Source organism: Kryptolebias marmoratus, linkage group LG22, assembly GCF_001649575.2.
Source record: "Kryptolebias marmoratus isolate JLee-2015 linkage group LG22, ASM164957v2, whole genome shotgun sequence".
Classification (NCBI taxonomy): Eukaryota; Metazoa; Chordata; class Actinopteri; order Cyprinodontiformes; family Rivulidae; genus Kryptolebias; species Kryptolebias marmoratus.
The window spans coordinates 10,569,800-10,588,446 of record NC_051451.1 but is presented as its reverse complement, the minus strand read 5'-3'; the positions used below and the strand labels follow the sequence as shown (position 1 = coordinate 10,588,446).

The 18,647-nt window shown below is 41.7% G+C and overlaps 2 protein-coding genes across 2 annotated transcripts; both read right to left on the bottom strand.

Moving 5' to 3' along the window:
- Positions 1–1,632: 1,632 nt before the first annotated feature.
- Positions 1,633–13,049, bottom strand: cep68 (centrosomal protein 68). The gene is made up of 9 exons (XM_017421651.3): positions 12,918–13,049; positions 12,604–12,734; positions 6,756–7,040; positions 4,785–5,846; positions 3,996–4,155; positions 3,709–3,908; positions 3,202–3,324; positions 2,221–2,317; positions 1,633–2,122 (listed from the first exon to the last, which is right to left on the bottom strand). Exons 3-9 carry the CDS (start codon positions 7,011–7,013, stop codon positions 1,959–1,961), a joined length of 2,064 nt encoding a protein of 687 aa, XP_017277140.1. The 5' UTR covers positions 7,014–7,040; positions 12,604–12,734; positions 12,918–13,049; the 3' UTR covers positions 1,633–1,958.
- Positions 13,050–14,208: 1,159 nt separating this feature from the next.
- Positions 14,209–17,223, bottom strand: sdhaf4 (succinate dehydrogenase complex assembly factor 4). The gene is made up of 3 exons (XM_017421672.3): positions 17,060–17,223; positions 16,093–16,206; positions 14,209–14,891 (listed from the first exon to the last, which is right to left on the bottom strand). The coding sequence occupies exons 1-3, from the start codon at positions 17,136–17,138 to the stop codon at positions 14,782–14,784; spliced, it is 303 nt and encodes a 100-aa protein (XP_017277161.1). The 5' UTR covers positions 17,139–17,223; the 3' UTR covers positions 14,209–14,781.
- Between the last annotated feature and the right edge of the window lie 1,424 nt (positions 17,224–18,647).

Genomic DNA, 18,647 nt, shown 5'->3' with positions numbered 1-18,647 from the left:
CAATGATTCATTTGCTTACAGAATCACCTTTAGCAGCCCTGTGGTGGTTTTGGCCCACTCTTCTTTACAGCGTTGCTTCAGTTCGTTGAGGTTTTCAGACATTTTTTTAACCTGCACAGCTCTCTGAAAGGCCCACTACAGCATTTAAACTGACTTGAGGTTTGGACTTTTGATTCTTTTCTCCTTTGAGCCGTTCTGTTGTAGATTAGCTGCTGTGTTTAAGGTCATTATTGTGTTTCCTGACCCACTTTGGTCCGATCTTTCAGACAGATGGTCTCACATTTGACTCCAGAGTCATTTAGTCTACAGAGGAATTCATGGTTGACTCAATGAGTGAAGGAGCCCAGGTCCTGTGGCTGCAAAACAAGCCCAGATCATCACCCCTCCACCACCGTGCCAAAAGAGCACAGTGGTGTAATGTGTTTGTTATCTTTTGCCTTCAATCTGCCAGAGACTGCAGCTGAAAATTTGTATGACTAAATCTGACATATTTGCATGATGTGCACTCATGTTTCATTAATGTGCGTTGTCCCTCCTTTTAAACAACAAAACAAAACAAAAAGTGTTTCTACCGAGACACAGTGACTGTTTTCAGCCAAACATCTCTATCTTATCTCATCTGTCTAAAGGACATAGTTCCAGAAGTCTTTTGGTTTGTTCAGATGCAACTTTACAAAAGTAAATCATGCTGCATTTTTTTTTTTTGGTGAGTAGAGGCTTCCCCCAAGCAAAATTTCCAAACAAGGTAGTCTTGTTCAGTCTTTTTCTAATTGTCCTGTCGTGACCTTTAACCTGCTGACTTATGCCTGTAGACCCTGAGCACTTGTTTTTATTTATTTTTTTAATTCTCTAAGAATTGTCCATTTCCACTCCTGGGTAGACTGACAACCGCCTTAAATTGTTTCTGCTTGTGATTAATCTTTCTCTTTATACAATGACAGACTTTGAGTTGTTTGGAAATGACCTTTAACCCTTCCCATCCCACCCTGGCCTCACGTCACCACACACCTGTACGCTCCGGAGCAGCAAACTGACAAAACCCCAGCGTTTACTCATCAGTTAATCAATACATTGGATCAGCAGCATCTGGCTGCTACTTTCCCTCCTAAATGCCACGGAAGCAGCGAGGGCGGACTTCATTTTTCACTCGTACTTTCCTGTTTGGCTTCGTTTTTGTTTAACAAATAATGACACGACGTAATCTGCATTTTTGTACACTTGTAGCAAAGCAAACAAAAAATACTCTGGGAATAAAAAAACCCAAAACACTGACCTCAAACTGTAAATAATTTACAAAATACCAACATATATATTCAAATAAACAAACTGAATGTGAAACACCAGTTCATTTAAAGGCCTTTAAAACTCTGGCGGACTGAGCCAGCATGACTTGCAGACAACTTTGTGGAAGGTGATTCAGTTTTATTGCACAGGAGAAGGAATTATTGCAGACCAAAGACTCACGGCAGCTCCCTCTGCAGGGTTGGGATCTCCTTGACATCCTTTGTTTGAGTTGAGAGAGACAGGTTTGAAGATCTCTGTTTAAGACTGTTGCCACATAAGCTGGTCCCGAATAAAAACAGATGGATGAATACCCTTCCTCCTCCCCCCAAGAAAGACAAAACTCACCCATTTGTTTGTTACCCTTTTGTTAAAATCATTCAGCTTTGAGATTTATAAAACAGATTGCTTGAGAATGCACTGGATTTGCTCAACTACTGAATAATAATGGTACACACACTTTATCTGTTAGTGTCTGAGATACAAACTGTGGATGCTACTGAATGTTACAAAGCTTTACTTTGCTCGGGTAAATAAAAAATAAATGTACAAGTTGTGAAAAATAAGTGACTTCTGGTTTTGAAAATAAGCGTTGCGTTAAAAAAAATAAATGGAAACAATTTAGCAAATATAAATAAGTCAGCCATCATTGCGGCCCATCTACAAACTGAGGCAGTTTAAGTCCCTGCAGGGTCCTCCGCTCTTCTCCACTCAGATGGACCGGAGTAGCTAAGCTGCGTCAGACTGTCCATGGCAGACAGGATCGAGGAGAAAAAGTGCTCCGAGTGGGTCTGCAAAGCTCCGGACTGACTCTCAATAAGCAGAAGGGTGTCTCTTAGAACTGCAAACAAGGGGACAAGAGGACAGGGGCAAAGTCAGACTCTGCTGTGAAAGGTGGTGGAGTCTCACTTTTATATTTGGTGTATTTTAAAGACTGACATGGAGAGGTGGCGTTGATGCAGCTGAGGAGGTGCTGTCCAGCGTGCAGGACACAGGAGGTCAGAGGCTGATGCTCGCTCATCTCCCTCTGGAAGCTCTGAAAGCACACCGGTCACATTCACGACATGCTTTAAGTTGCAGCGCGCGACAGGTTTTGCTGGTTGCTGACGTCAGGATGCTCCTGCAGCGTAAGACCCTTCCTCTTTTGTGTCATCTGAGACAGCTTAGCAGCCAGGCTGACTGCAGCTAATACAGAAAGTTCAGTGTGGAACATTTCAATGATCTGGGCAACCGCATGGTGTAAAAAATAAAAAAAATTGTGATTCTTCAGACAAGGCAAACGTCCTTTATTGCTTTACGGTCCAGTTCTGAAGCTGACGCCTGTATCTCACTTTGCTGTGAGGAAAATATGTGGATTTTTGCTGAACTAAATTCCGGCACATTCGCGTTTCATATGAAATTGCAAATAAATCGAAACATTCACGTGACATTCTTGCAATTTTCTTCCCCTCGGAATTTGGTAACAATTTGTTCCGATGTCTTTCTACCAGAACTAGCTTCAACTGTAATAGACTTGGCCGACCATGATTCTGTTGCTTTGTTTGCCGGTTTTCCTTCCTTGGATCACTTTTGGAATATCCTGGAATGTCTGCTATAATCCAGAAAGCAAGCCCTGGTTGATGCTGCTTCTTTTTTCCATTATATCAACTTCAAGGACCGGATGTCCACTTGCCGTCTAATATTTCCTACCCACGGGTGTCATGATAAGAAGACAAAGCGTTACACTCCGCTTGTTCGTGGTCATAAGGTTACAGAGCTAGTTTTGTTTCCCCGACCAACCACTAACACAAGCATAAACCCGTCCCGCTAGTGCACACGTGCACCTCCCCACGGGTCAAATCAGGGGAGTTTAATGCTCAAAAACAATATGTACAGAAGGCGTGTTTTATTTATCTACTGGCCCTGAATCTTTGTCCTCACCTGATACTCAGCCAGAGATGACTTCACGGAGTCTATGTCCACAGAGGGCGCAGCGAGCCGCTCCATCCTCTCTGCCAGCGCGTACAGTTGATGGATGAGCAGCTCCAGGTGTGAACAGAAGACCTGGAAACAGGCGTAACTTTCATTGTTGCTTCCCCTTGTAACGCTCAACTCAATAAAAAAAAATAGCATTGTTTAAAAGGTTTGTGATGAACAAAATCAAACTTCTTGATATAATTGAAATATGTTTAAACAGAGAAAGACTCTGCGTTTCATTCTTTCTTTGTATTTTCAGTAGAAAGCAGAGCGACAGCTGTTGGCATTTTGGGGATGAGCTGCCCCAAGAATCATAAAAATAAAAACCAAAATAAGCCTGCAGAATGATTGGTGGGCACAAACAAACTCCATTAGTAAGTTAAAATGATTTTAGCTAAACACTGTTACAATAAAGGCAGCATCCAAACCCTTCTATAGTAAAGCTCTCTCTCACAGAGGGACTGTTTCTACCTTGAGGCGTTGCATCAGACAGTCATTCTTCTCCTGAATGTCTTGGCTGTTCTTCTGGACATTAGAGAAGGTGGGGGCACATAGCTCCTTCATCAAAGTCTCCACCTCTTCGACATCGGACTCACTCGGTCCTCCTCCCCCAGGTTCTACCCTGGCACCAAAACCACTCCTAAAGGTCTCAGAGTCCCTTTCACGGCTCGCTGATGAACACGTTCCAGGAACACAAAGAGATCAACATTACTCTTTGACTTTTTAAAGCGGGACTTTTTTTTACGGTAACCACATACCTGTCTGAGGAGCACGACTCTGCTCTCTGCCGTCACTGGTTCCTTCACCTTCAGCCCTCTGTTTTCCAGACAAGGTGATGGAGGGCAAAAAGAAGCTCTGGTCGAGAGATTCAGAGCTGGCTGTCACGCTCCGGGTCAGCTGAGCCGTCACCTCCCTCACCTGCACAAAGGAAACATGCGCCGTAGCCGTGGGAATGCAGAAATAACTCAGCGCGAAGGTCTAACACACTGATGACGCGTCAGTTGTCTTTCATCCCTTCAGGCAACATAACAGAAGAAAATTTATAACTGTTTAAAGCTGTGGTTCCTAAACCCCCCCAAAACTACTTTATTTAAACCCTTCTTCAGAACGACCAGCTCACTTTTCCTTTCAGCTACAGTACTTCATCAATCACGACAAGATGCTGAAGTCTCATACAAGTGCGCTGTGGTAAATGAATGAATATTTAGCCAGGCCGGGTGCAGTGCATTTTTAGAAAACTCGAAGCTCCTCGTGCCGTTTCTTCTAAAAATAAAGTCTGGGAGTTTAACCGTCGCCTCCTGGTATCATTGCAAACGCCACAACATCGAAAACAAAAAAGGAAATGTTCTTAGATCATCAAAATTCATTTGTTAGGTCATCGGTTTTGTGATAATCGGAACCAAAAACAAACGCCTACATTTTTAAGTATGAAGCAAAAAGAAACTGTAAAGCTGCTGCCAGTGATTCGTTATGATCTGACTCTCTGTGTCTCGTTTTGGATTTTGGATGACATGAGTGTGTGATACACCAGCATGCTCTGCTCTCACCTGTCTGGACAGTTTCTGTGTCTCCTCCAGCTGCTCTGGAAGAGGCAAGAACTCCTCGTCGACCTCTCCACAAACACACCTGGACCGTGGGAGAACACTGGTGGAGCAGACGAAGGTCGGAGAAGGGGAAGAAGGGGAAGAAGGGGAAGAAGGGGAAGAAGGGGAAGAAGGGGCTGCTTGGCCCTGATGGTTCCTGTTGTGATAACCTGTTTTGCCTCTGTCCCTCCTGCAGTCCGAACTGTCCAAGAACAAGCCCATGGGGTTGGTAAGGGACACTGGGGTACTGAAAGATGGACCCTCTGAGGATTTGGGGACACCCTGAAGGTCAGGTGACCTGTAACCTGCACAAAGAGCGCCGCTGTCTCTGGTCTTTTCCTCCCCGCTTTCAGAAAACTCGAACCCCGAGAGGCTGGCAGAGCTGCAGAGGTGGTCCAGTTCGATTCCCGAGTCTTGCATGTTGGGGTTTGCCTTCAGTAAGGAGTCTCCTTGTGGCTCAGAGCTGTCCCACTCACAGTCCACGTGTCCTGGTCTCAGAGGGTAGGTGTAGTCCAGCAGGGCCTCGTACTCCTTGTTTGGATTCCAGCCAGCAGATTGCCTATTTGGAGAAGGGGGGAGTGCTTTAGGAATGGCACAGGCCCAGAAGTCCACCTGACAGGAAGACATAGCGTCCCCCTTTGAGGATACCCTTGGAATACTTGAGTTGGTGTCCCTTGTCTGGGATGACTTGGATTTCCGTGAACGAGGAATGTAGGTGGGATAAAGAACTGTAGAGGTGAGCTGTGGCTTCAGAGGAGGATTTAGTCTTTGGACCTCCAGAATGGAACTGAAGGGGTTTTGCAGAACGGATTTTCTGCCATGGAAAGGCAAGCCTAAATTGGATTCGTCACGACACGACCGGGCCTGGAGCTCCGAGACGGTCAGGGGTGAGCTGTGGTCTTCTGCGGAGGCTGTGGAAAGTGAGACGTCCCCGTGAGAGACGCCGTGGCTCCCCGCGGCCTCTCCTGGTTCGCTCCGGTGTTTTACGTTGGCAGGTTCCGTAACGCTAACGACCTGAGGGTGTTCCTGGACGACAAAAAAATATTACTACTTGTGGTGTTCACACACAAGAACAGAAGAAAAAACATAAAAAAGGACTCATAAGAGAAAACCAATGACTACATAAGAACAATAAATAAAATAAATAGATTACAAAACTCTAGCTGCAAAGGGCACTGAAGCAAGGAAAAAAATTAAAAACAAACAAAACAGAAATAAGGAACAAAGTTTTTTTAAATTTTTGTGCGTCTTAGAAAAAAATGAATTAAACAAATGCACACCATATCTCATGGTCCTTGCCGCTGTAAATTAGGTCAAAACAACCTTAGATGGCACATGACGTAAAACAGGATGCTCTAATTTATTTATTTTATGACCTTTTTATTTTTTTGTTTAAAAAAAAGAAACAACAAAAAACAAGTTCAATTCTCCAAAATTTCCGTAAATGAGCCTGGGTGTTTTCTTTGTTGTCTCCACTGGGCCATCCTTCATGTAGGGACATTATAAGATTACGTCCCACAATTTTTTGTGGTTGTGTATTTCAAAACGATCCTTGTACCGTCTCAGTGATATGAATTTGAATTTATAGAAGAGAGCTGAGCAGCACAGGTGAGCCCCCTGTTGAAACACGTTAAGGTTACTTTTGCCTTTACTGTAGTAAAACCTATTTACCATGATCGAAATTTGCATAAAGCTTTACAATCCTTGGGATGAATGGTTACATTTCACACTATTCCAGTTTTGGATGAATAGGGTTTTCTTATCAGGCCGTCCAGTATTGCAAATTTGAAAGAAAAAAAAAAAGCGTATTTTGTATCCAGCGCATTCAGGAGAGACGTTCCCACCACAGAGCACATTCAAACGTAGCAGCATGACTACCTCATAAGAGACAAATGCTTTCATTTAAAATAACGCTTTCTTCTTTATCTCCCTCACCTTTCCTGTGCCCTTCTGTGGATGTGTCCCCTTTAAGATGGACACGTGTCGCTCTTCAGAGGTTAGAGGTCTTCTCACCACATAGCGCCGGTCCGTCAGGTACCTGGAGGTGGCTGCTATGGTCACAGTTTTGTTTGCCTCCTCTTTGTTCTCTCCCGCAGATCTGCCGCTTTTGCCGGTTTCCGGACTGAACCTCTTGCCGCGTTTAAACTCCGGGATGTGCGTCCTCCATCGCTGGCTGCATCCGCTGCCTTCCATTTGTGAGACGCAGGCGGCTCCTGTGAACTAAAGGGACATGACAGCGTTTAGTGTCTCGTGACACTGGATTTTACTTTTATCCCAGCGGGTGTGTTCGCTTGTCTTCTGTCTTCACGGCAGCAAACATCGTGTTGCTAAGCTGCGAAGGACAGGACTGGAACAAAATAATAAAGATGAATACATAAAGACGCCCGGAAAAACACAGACTTTCCAAATTCTGACTGAGTTTCAGCCGCTTTGGTGTTTTCTAAGCACGAAAGGCTGTGGCAGCCATCTTGAATTGGATTATCTCCATGTACATCCAATAATTACTTTCTGAAAGTTTCCTTAAAATCCATTCAGTGATTTGTGAGATATTTTGCTAACAGACAGTCGACCCCCAATATTTAAATGGTACAAGTTTTAGACAAAAATCTTTGCACAATAAATTGCTTTTAGAGTATGTGCTGTGAATGACTCTCAGCTACTACCACTCCAAATTTTAGCAAAACATCTGTGAAACTGACTGAACTATAGCCATTTATATGCTTTCTAAGATCAGTTGACTGTGGCGGCCATCTTGAATTGGGATGGCCCCCAACATTAATCAGCTGTAGAGGTACATCCAGTGATCATTTCCTGAAAGTTTCATTGAAGTTTCAAAGCTGTGTAATGATATGTGGCTCCTCACCTGACTGATCTCATTAAAACTGCATGCTGGTACCTCTCCGGGCTGACCGGACCGGAGAGACAGAATGAGGCTTTTTTTTCAGTGGGTCTTCTAACGGCCATCATGGTAAACAAACTCAGGTTCATACAGCGTGGGCTTACTGTGCCAGCACAAACATTAAAGTATTTCTACATGGAATTCAATGGTTTCAATAGTATCTATGAACGTTTTAGGGTCATTTCAGAAATTATCCCTCACTTTGTAAAGATTATTCACAAGAAAATAGAAGATAAAGAAGGCAAATTGTTGTTTTTAAAGTGTGAATGGAACCTTGGTATGAGCCAGGATGCAGGTTTTCCAACTAGAACACTGCAGTGAAACAAAATGACAAGTTTATCTGTCAGTGGTCACATATTGTTAGGATGTAAAATGTCTCAGGTCATCACCTGCTGGCAAAAAGGAGAAAGGCGGGTGATAATGTGTCTGCGTGTCTGTTGTGTCAACAAGATGTCTCATGAATCACAGGACGGATTTGAACGAAACTCTCTGAAAGCAACCAGTGGCTGTACAGCTACACCTGATTAACTTGTAGAATCAGCCAAATTCAAGGTGCTTGCCACAGCTAAGTGACTTTAGAAGACACAAAAATGGAGTCTACTATGAGCGCTATACAATCTCTGCTTAAAACTTTGGCATTACCCCGAGTGTCTGTTAGCAAAATGTCTCATAACCCGATGGACAGACTTTATTGAGACTCTAAATGTGCGTCTAGAACCGATTAACTTTTGGAGTCAAACCAGTTGAAGACGGCCACCACAGCTAATTTAATGTTAGCAAACACAAAAATGGCTACAACTCAGTCAATTTAAAACTGGATGTACGACACACACGTCAAAAGCTAACAAAAGCTAACAGATGTTGTGATACTGCGGGAAGATTTGACAAAAAACAACTCCAACTCCCTCATTTCTCAACACAAGATGAGTTTGTGCGTTTCGAGAACTGAATTTCAGGGTCTGACTTCCTACAGGAAGGAGCAAGAGGCAGCTCAGAAGCGCAGGACAGGCCCAAAGCTGTTGTTGCGTGAGCATGAATGCAAACTGAAAACTTGTGAGTTTAAAAACAACCCAGTTTGGGAGCCAGCGCTGGTTCAGATTTGGACTGAGCAACCTCTGGGTCGTTTTAACTCAGTGGGGTTTGGTTATCGATTTGACCACGTTTTGGACCCCAAAATTAGATTAAAATAAATATAGAATTCGAGCTACTACTAGGTTGCGTTAAAAAGAGCAACCCAAACTCTGGGTTAAACTGAGGTGGTGCTAACCGTTATTAGCATGAGCTAGCTAGCACCGACTAGTGACATTTTAGGAAACCAAAACTCGCTGCCTACTGCAAACTCAAGTTGTTAACAAAGCCAACTGGTTTACGCGTCTTCTTACAAGTTGTTTTGACTTCCTTAACTTTGCTTATTACACCCCTAAAGCATGGGGCTTAGTCAGGTCTGTAGGCCTGAGAGGCTTTAAGGTTGTTCACATGTTTGCACAGACTCTTAACCTTTCTGGAAGTCCGGTTGGAAACAGCCAGACGGGAGTTTTATTGAAACTCAGGGAACAGAGGCAGAAACGGCGTACTGGAAAATGCTGCCAACAGGGAGGTGCTGTATCCTGCTCGCACTGGGTGGACACAGAGGTGGAGGAGGACACCCAGTACAGGTTGTTTGGTTATTATAAAGTTAACACAGTCAGGTATTTTAACTAACACACACACACACACGCCTACACTGGATCACTAATAAAGTAGGAACATGCCGCTGCTGTGTGTCGACAGTAGAAACCGAAGTGTCACCCTGCCCCCCCCGGTCTTGATTTATTGATCAATAAAGCCGGTTAGAGAGGGTTTTGCTGCAGAAAGGTCAATATGCTTTGCCCGTGTTTGTTTGACCGTCTGTCAGCAAAATATCTCAATGAACAACCTGTCGACTTTAACTGATGCTCTTAGAAAGGTAATCATTGGATGTAACTTTAGCGCTAACCCATTTCAAGATGTCTGCCAAAACACATAAACGGCTACAACTCAGTCAGTTTTACAGATATTGACCTAAAATTTGGCGTGGTAGTAGCTGAGAGTGATTCCAAATGAATATGCTGAGTACGAATGGATTGCACAGGATCATTAACTATTTGGAGACAAATGTGTCCTGTGTTTTTAGGAAACTTTCAAGGAAAAATAGTCATCGGGCGTTCATCTACAACTGATTACTGTTTGGAGCCACACCAATTCAAGATGGCCGACACAGCTGACTGGCCTTCGGAAACCACAGGCTCTGCAAGTTTCAGTAAGGTAAATGAACTTTTGAAGAGCTTTTAAAGGACGTTATGGCTCATATTTAAGACGTACGTAAATTACAAAAAAAAAACAAAACAATAACAAGGTAACAAATTCGATCCAGTCAAATAAAAACAAAAAATAAAGCCATCAAATGGAAAACCTGAACACATTTAAAATTTTTGCGACGCTGCAGAAGCTATGAAAACACGAAAAGGGCCTTTAAATCAGTCGGTTTCGCAGATGTTGAGCTAAATTCTGGTGTGAGAGCCACGAGCAACACTCTGAGCGTGATGTCGCAACGTTATTTTCAGAGGTTTGATCGACTCTTGTCATTTCCCCGACATAAGATGGTCTTGGTCCAGAACTGCAGCACGAAAGGCGGCGGGTTCCTTCCGGGAATGCTAGGCCTTCGTATTCAGATTTGCATTGGAGGAAATTCACACAAGAGTCTGACCCACAGTAGGCTCCACGAACGGACCGGTCTGTGACTTATACCTCCACAGATACAGACTCACAAATGAGGCACGACAATGGAGAGAGTGGTGCTGTGTTTTTAATCACTGCTCGTTGTAACATTAAACTAAATGTGCTGACTCTAACCGCTTGCTAAACCACAGAACAATGCATAATGATTTCACCCAAATGGCGTTCCTCCATAAAGACGGTTTTGGGTTTGTTGTTGAGCTTTGGAGGTGTTTGACAAGAGATCTTTGTCCTGGTAATCAATATACCTTTTGTACATTAACAATCCCAGCATTCGAAGTGCTGGGGTAAACCTGCCCACACGAGCCCCCATGTTTCCACGGTGATGGACCAAAGAGGGCGGAGCTAGGTTCAAGAGGACAACATCCACCTAAAAGGCTAAATCAGGACAAAGAGCCGGGGTAATACCAGAGTTCTCCTCTTCGTTTATCAAAAAGACTCCATGACAAAAAGCCGGTTGAAATCAGACGATTCTTGCTTTTTCAAGAACATTATTGACCTACAACTCCAGTTCACTGAAGGAATGCTTATTTGCCCTCTGCCTCAAATGCTGCAGTTTTAAACTGAGATTATCTCCAGTTGAGAGATGACATCTGTAAATAATTACAGCGGCAGCGCCAAGTTGAAGCTAGAGCTGCAACTGTTGGGAGACTCAAAAGGATTGAATTTGTATTTACGACACAATTGGGAAATGTACGCTTGGACACACGTATGCAACAATATTGCACAATTGTCGCTCAACGGTCCTATGCAGCCCTGGCGAATGTCTTGAAGCAGTGGCGCAACAGTTCTTCGTGACAATTGAGAAATCTGGGAGCTGTGACCCGGCAGAGCGGGATGGTGGGATTACTGGACACCAGTGACGAAACCTGGGTGTTCAAGACATCCCTGTTGTCATGATTTGCTTATTTTTAACTGCATCCAGTCGTTGTTACTGTAACAAACTTAAAACACTTTTAATCCAACTGATCCGAACCTGAATTTGTTACTGAGTTGCCATTTTCCCATGACAGATGCAGCATATCTGGGATCAGGGTGGCTCAGTTTTCAAAACCGATCGACGCAACGGGACCAGATATCGATCAGCCACATTAAGAGCACTAAAAGATGGAAACTAAAACATGATCTTGTTACACGTGGTAATGACCAAAGCAACAGCGTGACAGCTGGACTGGTGGAAACTGAAAAGCTGGCGACAAAGTCGTGGGTGATCAAAGCATGCTGACGCACACGGGGCAGTAAAGGCCAGCTCACGTTGGCCAATGCAGCAGGAGAGCTACTTTGGCTCCAAACTGTTGGGAAAAACGAATGCTGGTTCTGATAAAACGGCGTCTGAGCGTCACAGTTTGCTGCACCCAATGCCTGTGTGGCATGCCACGATAAAAGCACCTAAAAGTGGATCCTGCCAGCATCAGAACTGAAGTGCAAAGCGGTGGAAGAATGCGGCCGGGTCCGATCACTGTTGCTGACCGTCTGCAGTTCTTCATCCGTCCATGACAACGTGTCCAGGACAGCCATGCCCCTTCGTTGCCTCTCTTGGCAGGAGAAAAGCTTCCCGTCCAACTCCAAAGAAAACAGGCCACTTAGCTATACAGATCTCAGTCCAATCAAGCATCATCTGTGGGACGCTCAGATGAACTCTGACCCTGCAAAGGTCAGAGGTGATGGGTGGTTATAATGTTATGGTTGATTGGTGCATCATCCACACAGCTTTATCAACTCTGATTCTTTGTATAAACCTGCTCAGGTGGAACTAACATCGTGCTTTGAGCCACAGCTCCTCTATGCAAACTCGCACAGCAGATCAAAAACTACAGAGGACACGTAACCATGGCAACCGAGGACTCCGGTAACCCACACCAGGGCGACAGGCCACCAGTCTTTACGTGTCCACGATAATAATATGTCCCAATGAGGCTCCGGCTGAGGTTGAATCTTCAGCGTGGCTCTCACATGAAGCATATGACACTTTCCTTTGTCCACCACAGTCCGTGGGCGGAAGTCAAACCATCTATTTTCACTTTCGTTAACAAAATAGAAGAAGAAGAAAAAAAGAAAACTGCCAAACGAAAAGGTCTATCATTAAAACCAGGAAGCCTGTTAAAATAAATAAAAAGACTAATGTTTTACCTCGGTGAGCAGCTGCTGTGTCGATCCTCAGTTTGATGAAGGCTGCCTCCTTCTCCTGTCTGTCGCCTTCAGGCTCCTCTCACTCCGCTGCTTCTGTCCTCTACAAACCAGCTCCAAGCCTTCTCATATCGCTGAGGATTAAAACAACGACTCCGTTTGTTCAAGAAAGAGGCATTTCATTTTTCCACATTCCGTTTAAAACGATTCGCGCATTTCTGACAGATAAGCGACACCGCTATGCAGCGCGACATAGTATCATGGCCTCACGGTTATCGAAATGAGTTCACTTTACAGATACAGAAGCAGTAACTCACGTAAAAGTTTGCACTACACGCCCAAAGCCATATAAGTCATTGGTTTTAATGCTAGAAGTTGGAGTTTCCATCTTGTCGCCAGTACGTGAAGGCACCACGAAGGAATCAGGCGGATGTGACTCTTTACTCCCCAAGTGGACAGGATAAGAACTGCAGGCTTGATTGAAAACCCAGTTGTTTTGTATTTTTTTGGATTGTTTAAATATTTTACACCAAAACATGTACATTTACTGTTCGTACATTGATGAAGCTCTATTACCTATATGCTTATGTAAAATAATTGAATTTATTTTCAGTTCTTCCTTGGTTTTGCAATACATCTTGTAAGGATAAACTACTATTGTAGAAGATATTTGATTACTTTTCCTTCAATACTTCTGTTTCAAATAATTGAGAAAATATTGTGTATTTGTATTTGCCAAACCAAAATATATTTTGATCATAATCTTATAAATTCCTATCACAAAAAAAACATATTTTAAAAATGATTATTGAAGTCTTGATACACGAGGCTGCACACGCTTGTCTGCTAAAGTTAAAGACGTTGCATGTTCCTTGATAACATTACAAATAATACAGAACAAAGATAGATCTGGTTTTTCTCATTTAAATTTCCAGAAGTAGAAGAACCAAACATAACAGGTAAAAGATCCTGGAACCACTAACATGTTTCCTTACTTATTCAAACCTGGACAATACTCTAATTAAAGTCCTCTAATATGCAATAACAAGAAAAAGAAACATAACAAAGTGTCACGAGAAGTCTGTGTTTAACTTTACCTACATGACCTGTCCTAATAAGAGTTTACACTGTTAGGTTTGACAAGAAATAATGCAGAAAAAAATGGAAACTGACAAAAAGCTGTAACAATAAAATATCTGACGAGCACATCAGCTCTACTTTCAAACCAGTTTCATGAACAATACTCAACGCGTTTCTACATTATGGTGGCTTAACCTGAAATTTGAGAAGCACTCTTTTAAAACGCTTGATAAAAATGAGAATATTTTGTGTGAGAGATGTGTTTAAAAGTCTGGAAGGGCTGAAAGTAAACCACAGCAGACTTTATATCCTGACATTCCCTCCAGCTGATCCCACATATTAACTGACCTCAAGTCTTGTGTTTGCTCTAAAACACATTGTTGGATCTTTAAATCTGTGGAATTAATAGCAGCTGAATATTAATTTACTCTTCTTATTGCCTACCAAGTATGGCTTGGTAGTGAAGCCATTAAATAACTTGAAAATTTATATTAAAAACACAAATACTGGCTGACATGGACCCAAAAGTCTGTCTTTTTGGTTTGTGGTCCTTTTTATTACCATGAAATCAGAACAAAAATAGTACATCTGGTTCATTAAAGAGGAAGAACTTGTATTTCATCGAATATTGTACAATTTAAGAAAATGTAAGCATAGAATTTTAAAATTATTATCCTTAAACCTTGCAAAAGGTTTATGGACACATCTGTGCCAACTTCTTAAGCCTCTGAGGGATTGAGAAGCTGATGCAGTCTGAGGGCTGCATATGGCCCGCAGGCCGCACTTTGGACACACCTGCTGTACGCCAGCAGTGGAGAGAAGTTAACCTGAAGCATTTGGTCAGAGCAGACGCTAACATCAGGTTAAAACAAGCAGAATCAGACACAGAACACTGTGTTTGTTTGGGCGACTTGTTTGTTCAGAAAGCGTCTCTCTGCTGTCTGCGTCCATCCTGTCAGAGTTTGGATCTGTCCGCCTCGTTCTGATCTCCTGAGCTGAAACACCCACAGAAAGGCAAACAGCATCTTCCACAGTGCCACCGCCTACATGTCTCCATGAACCCAGGAGGAGAAAATCAAAAAAAGAAAGGACTAGCTTGAACTAAAAGTCCACACAGCGGCCCTTCCTCTCCCAGTCTCCATAGCGGGTGGGCTCTGGACCCCGAGGACCCCCTTTTTCCTTGGTTGCTGGGTTCACGTCGTCCGGGAACTCTGAAGGAAAACAAGAAAACAACCAACATGAGGTAGTCTTTCTTTAGTTTACAGAAAGTGCAGTTTTTCAGCTCCACATGGATCGAAAGCAGTGAGAGGTTAAAAGCAAACTTAAGGTCAATTTACACACAAACCTTTCCTTTATATAGTTTTTTTTAGCATATAAGGGTTTAATACACAACATTTTAACAGATCAGAAACTAAAGTACTGATTCAAAAATATTTCAAACTTGCCTTCATCAGGTGCAGATTCATAGGTCTGTGTGTTTCGGTTTGGATGAATACCTAATATCTATCTAATGTCTGCATACTTAATATGTTGGACTAAGTGTTTCTGATAGAGAAGCTGTTTCAAAACAGCTCCAAGGACAACACAACCAGGAGGCATCTGCCCTAAAACTGATGTCATCCAAGTCAGCAGCAAATCCAGCCGACATTCAGCTTGCAGAGTTTGTTTTTTGTTTTACACGTTTCATACTTTTACCAGTAGTTTTAGCACAACCTGCTAAATTCATTGGGAAAAGAAATAATAGGTTAAGCCACACATCCATTTTTAACCCCTTTTAAGGGGTCACAAAGGCAGCAGGTTTGACACCCCTCTCTCCAGCTCCTCCCTGGGGGATCCCAAGGCGTTCCCAGGCCAGAGAGGATATAATCCCTCCAGGGAGCTCTGGGTCCGAGAAGGGCCTCCGTAAAATCTGATTAGTTTGCCTCCTGGTTAAATAATAAAATCTGTTCCATTAAACAAAATTTACAAGATCTGTTGTTTAAACTGCAATAATACAAAAGTTTCAATAAATTGTAGCACCCGTTTTCCATTTTGCTAGCAAAATATTTCAAAAATAGCTGGTTTAAGACTTTTGCAAAGTACTGTACATCTATATACTGTAAGATTTACGTGCTTCTCCTATTTCAAATGACACATTTTATAAGCGTCTTTCACTTTATACGTTTGTCAGACAAAGCTAGCTAAACAATGAGATATTTTGTTTCTGTTAGAGTGGTATAATTTACAGGCTCTTTTAAACAGATGATAGTTATTATTCAGTTTTTTCCCTAATTTAGCTTCATGAGGTCTTGTTACCATGCATCCACGTAAAAACTGAAACTGGATGTGTAACTACATCTACATGAATAAGTGGATGCCTGAAAGTGTCCCAAACAGAGAGCGAAAGTCCCTGTCCCCCAACTCCTTCCTCACTTTGTAGAACATCTTTGCTCGTCTCTTCGGGGACATCAAAGCGTCCCTGCGGGGTTTTGGCCTTCCTCAGCGGCTCTCTGTCCTTCACGGCTCCGCTGGTCGTCCGAAAACACCCTGAACATGATACACAAGGGAACAAACAGACAGTCGGGGTTTTCAGTCACCACAGCATAAAGCAAAACCTCCTGAGACGTGCTAACCTGCTGAACCTCCTCATTACCTTTAAACAGCAACGTTAACATCAATGTGCTGTGAATGACCCTCAGCCACATAAATAACATCAGATTTTATCTCAGCATCTGTAAAAATGACTGAGGATTAGCAGTTTGTCTGGTTTTTTATGGTCAGCTGGCTGAATTGGGTTGAATCCAAAAGTTAATCAGTTGCTTCATTTAAATTTATTTAATGGTTCATGAGATAGTTTGCTAACAGACAGACACACAAACCCAAATATAATTTCCTGTCTTCATTGATCTACGTGATGAGACAATGTATTTGCAGGCTAATATAAAATCTGCACAGATTGATGTCACAGTAACCTTATTTAGAGCCTATTGTGTTTACCTTCTATATGGCTCACTTGCGTGTAATAATTAAATGACAGTGAAGCCTAAATTTAAAATTTGCTTTTAAGGATGCCGAATCAAGTGATGCCCAAATATTTGTCTAAAGTGTTTCCACCTTTCATGCTTTTTTGAGGAGTTTAGGTCTAACATGTGTTGTTTGAACACTTCAACTAAAAAAAGTCGATTAAAAAAGTCTGCACTTCTTATGTAATGTAATGCTTAAACGCTCCTATCTTTCATTTGACTGTAATATTTAGTTCTGTTTCATATGACATAAACTAGTGTGTTTGAAATAAAGGTGAATAACATAACATTGCTTTGGTCTGCATGTTATGAAAACACATTAAAAAACAGATGACTTACTCTCGGGGTTAGATAAGTTTAGATTAAAGAAAACGAACCGATAAAGAGCGAGTCCACAGCTGCGGGGCTGGAAACCACATGTCTGCTGGCTGAGGCACACAACCTCAGGAAAGACATGTTTGAAGACGACACAGAAGTAGTTTCAAAACTGACAGACTCTCTGTCGAAGACAAGGACGTCTTTACCGTCGCGTTTTCTTTACGTCATCACTTAGCGTTGACAAAATGGCGGCGACAGGTGATGTTATGTTCATTTCGTGCAGTAGGGAGCGACAACGTGATGGATTTCCAGCTCAGACAGGAATGTGCAAATTTTCTAAACAAGTGGGGATTATTTTTGTTTTTTGAAACCTTCATACCTTCAGACCTCTCTGTGTGATAAATAACACCAACACTTATTCGTGCAGGAGAGGCTAGAAGCTAAAAACACATTCCAATAAAAAAATATCTAAAACAAACAAACAAAAAAGAAACACATCAAAATACATAACATATTATATTTTAATATTTTCTAAATAAAGATAAGATCAAAGAATATAAACCTATGTTAGCTATTATCATTGAAAAAATATATATTTTGAAGGGAACATTGATTAAAAGGACTGACCATCCACACAATGCCTTATGGGATAGTAGTGAATTTCTTAAAGTTTTTATGAGCAACCAGCAAGTTATGAATTAATATGATTAACATGATTCATATTAATAAAAACCACAGGTTTGATACATACCACTATTAAACACTGATGAAAGCTTATATTTAACAACAAGGAGAATTGATTAGTATTTCTTATTTAAAAATTGATTCTTCTAATGTAATATGTAATGGCCTAATTTTAGCTGCAGTCCTATTAGCGAAGCTAAACAACTATCCAACACAAAAAAATGACTATAACAATCAAATTCACAGATATTTGATGGTGGTAGTACAATAGCTGAAGTCATTCCTTACGCAGACTGAGTGATAACAGGTCTCATGAGATCTTGCAGCATCCCATGAGATTGCAACTATCACTCTATCACTTACAAAGTTTTACCAAAGAGGCTATAAGTCTGTCTCTACTGATCTTAGTTTAAAACTCTGGCATAAAAGGCAGCAGGTGATATGCATTCCTTTAAGGAATACTAGTGGTTTAATAGTGTGAATGTTAATTCAGCATTCATACTGTTATTTTACACAACTTTTAAATTATCCATACGATCTTTTTAGCGTAACTACTTCTGCACTCTTTGTGCTATTTCATTTGTTTATATATCTAAACATTCAGCTCATTAAGGAACTAGAAGACTTTTGGTTTTGGTAACTTTTATTCTTTTTAAGATATTGATTTTATTTACAACTATTTTCCCAATAGAAACAGACTAAGAGCTTTTCAGGTTCTTTCAAAAGTTTTCAAAACATTCTTTGAAATCAGCTTCAGCAGACTTGCTCTATAATTTTCTTCTTATGACTTTTAACTTTTAAGTTTTTAGCTAGCCTTTTGCTGTTTTAGCTTTTCGCTACCCTTTTGCTACTTTTAAATAATATTAGCTACTTTTAGCTTTTAGTTAGCCTTTTCTTTTTGAGTTTTAGCTAATCTTTTATTATTTTAACATTAGCTAGTCTTTTGCTACTTTTACGTTTTAG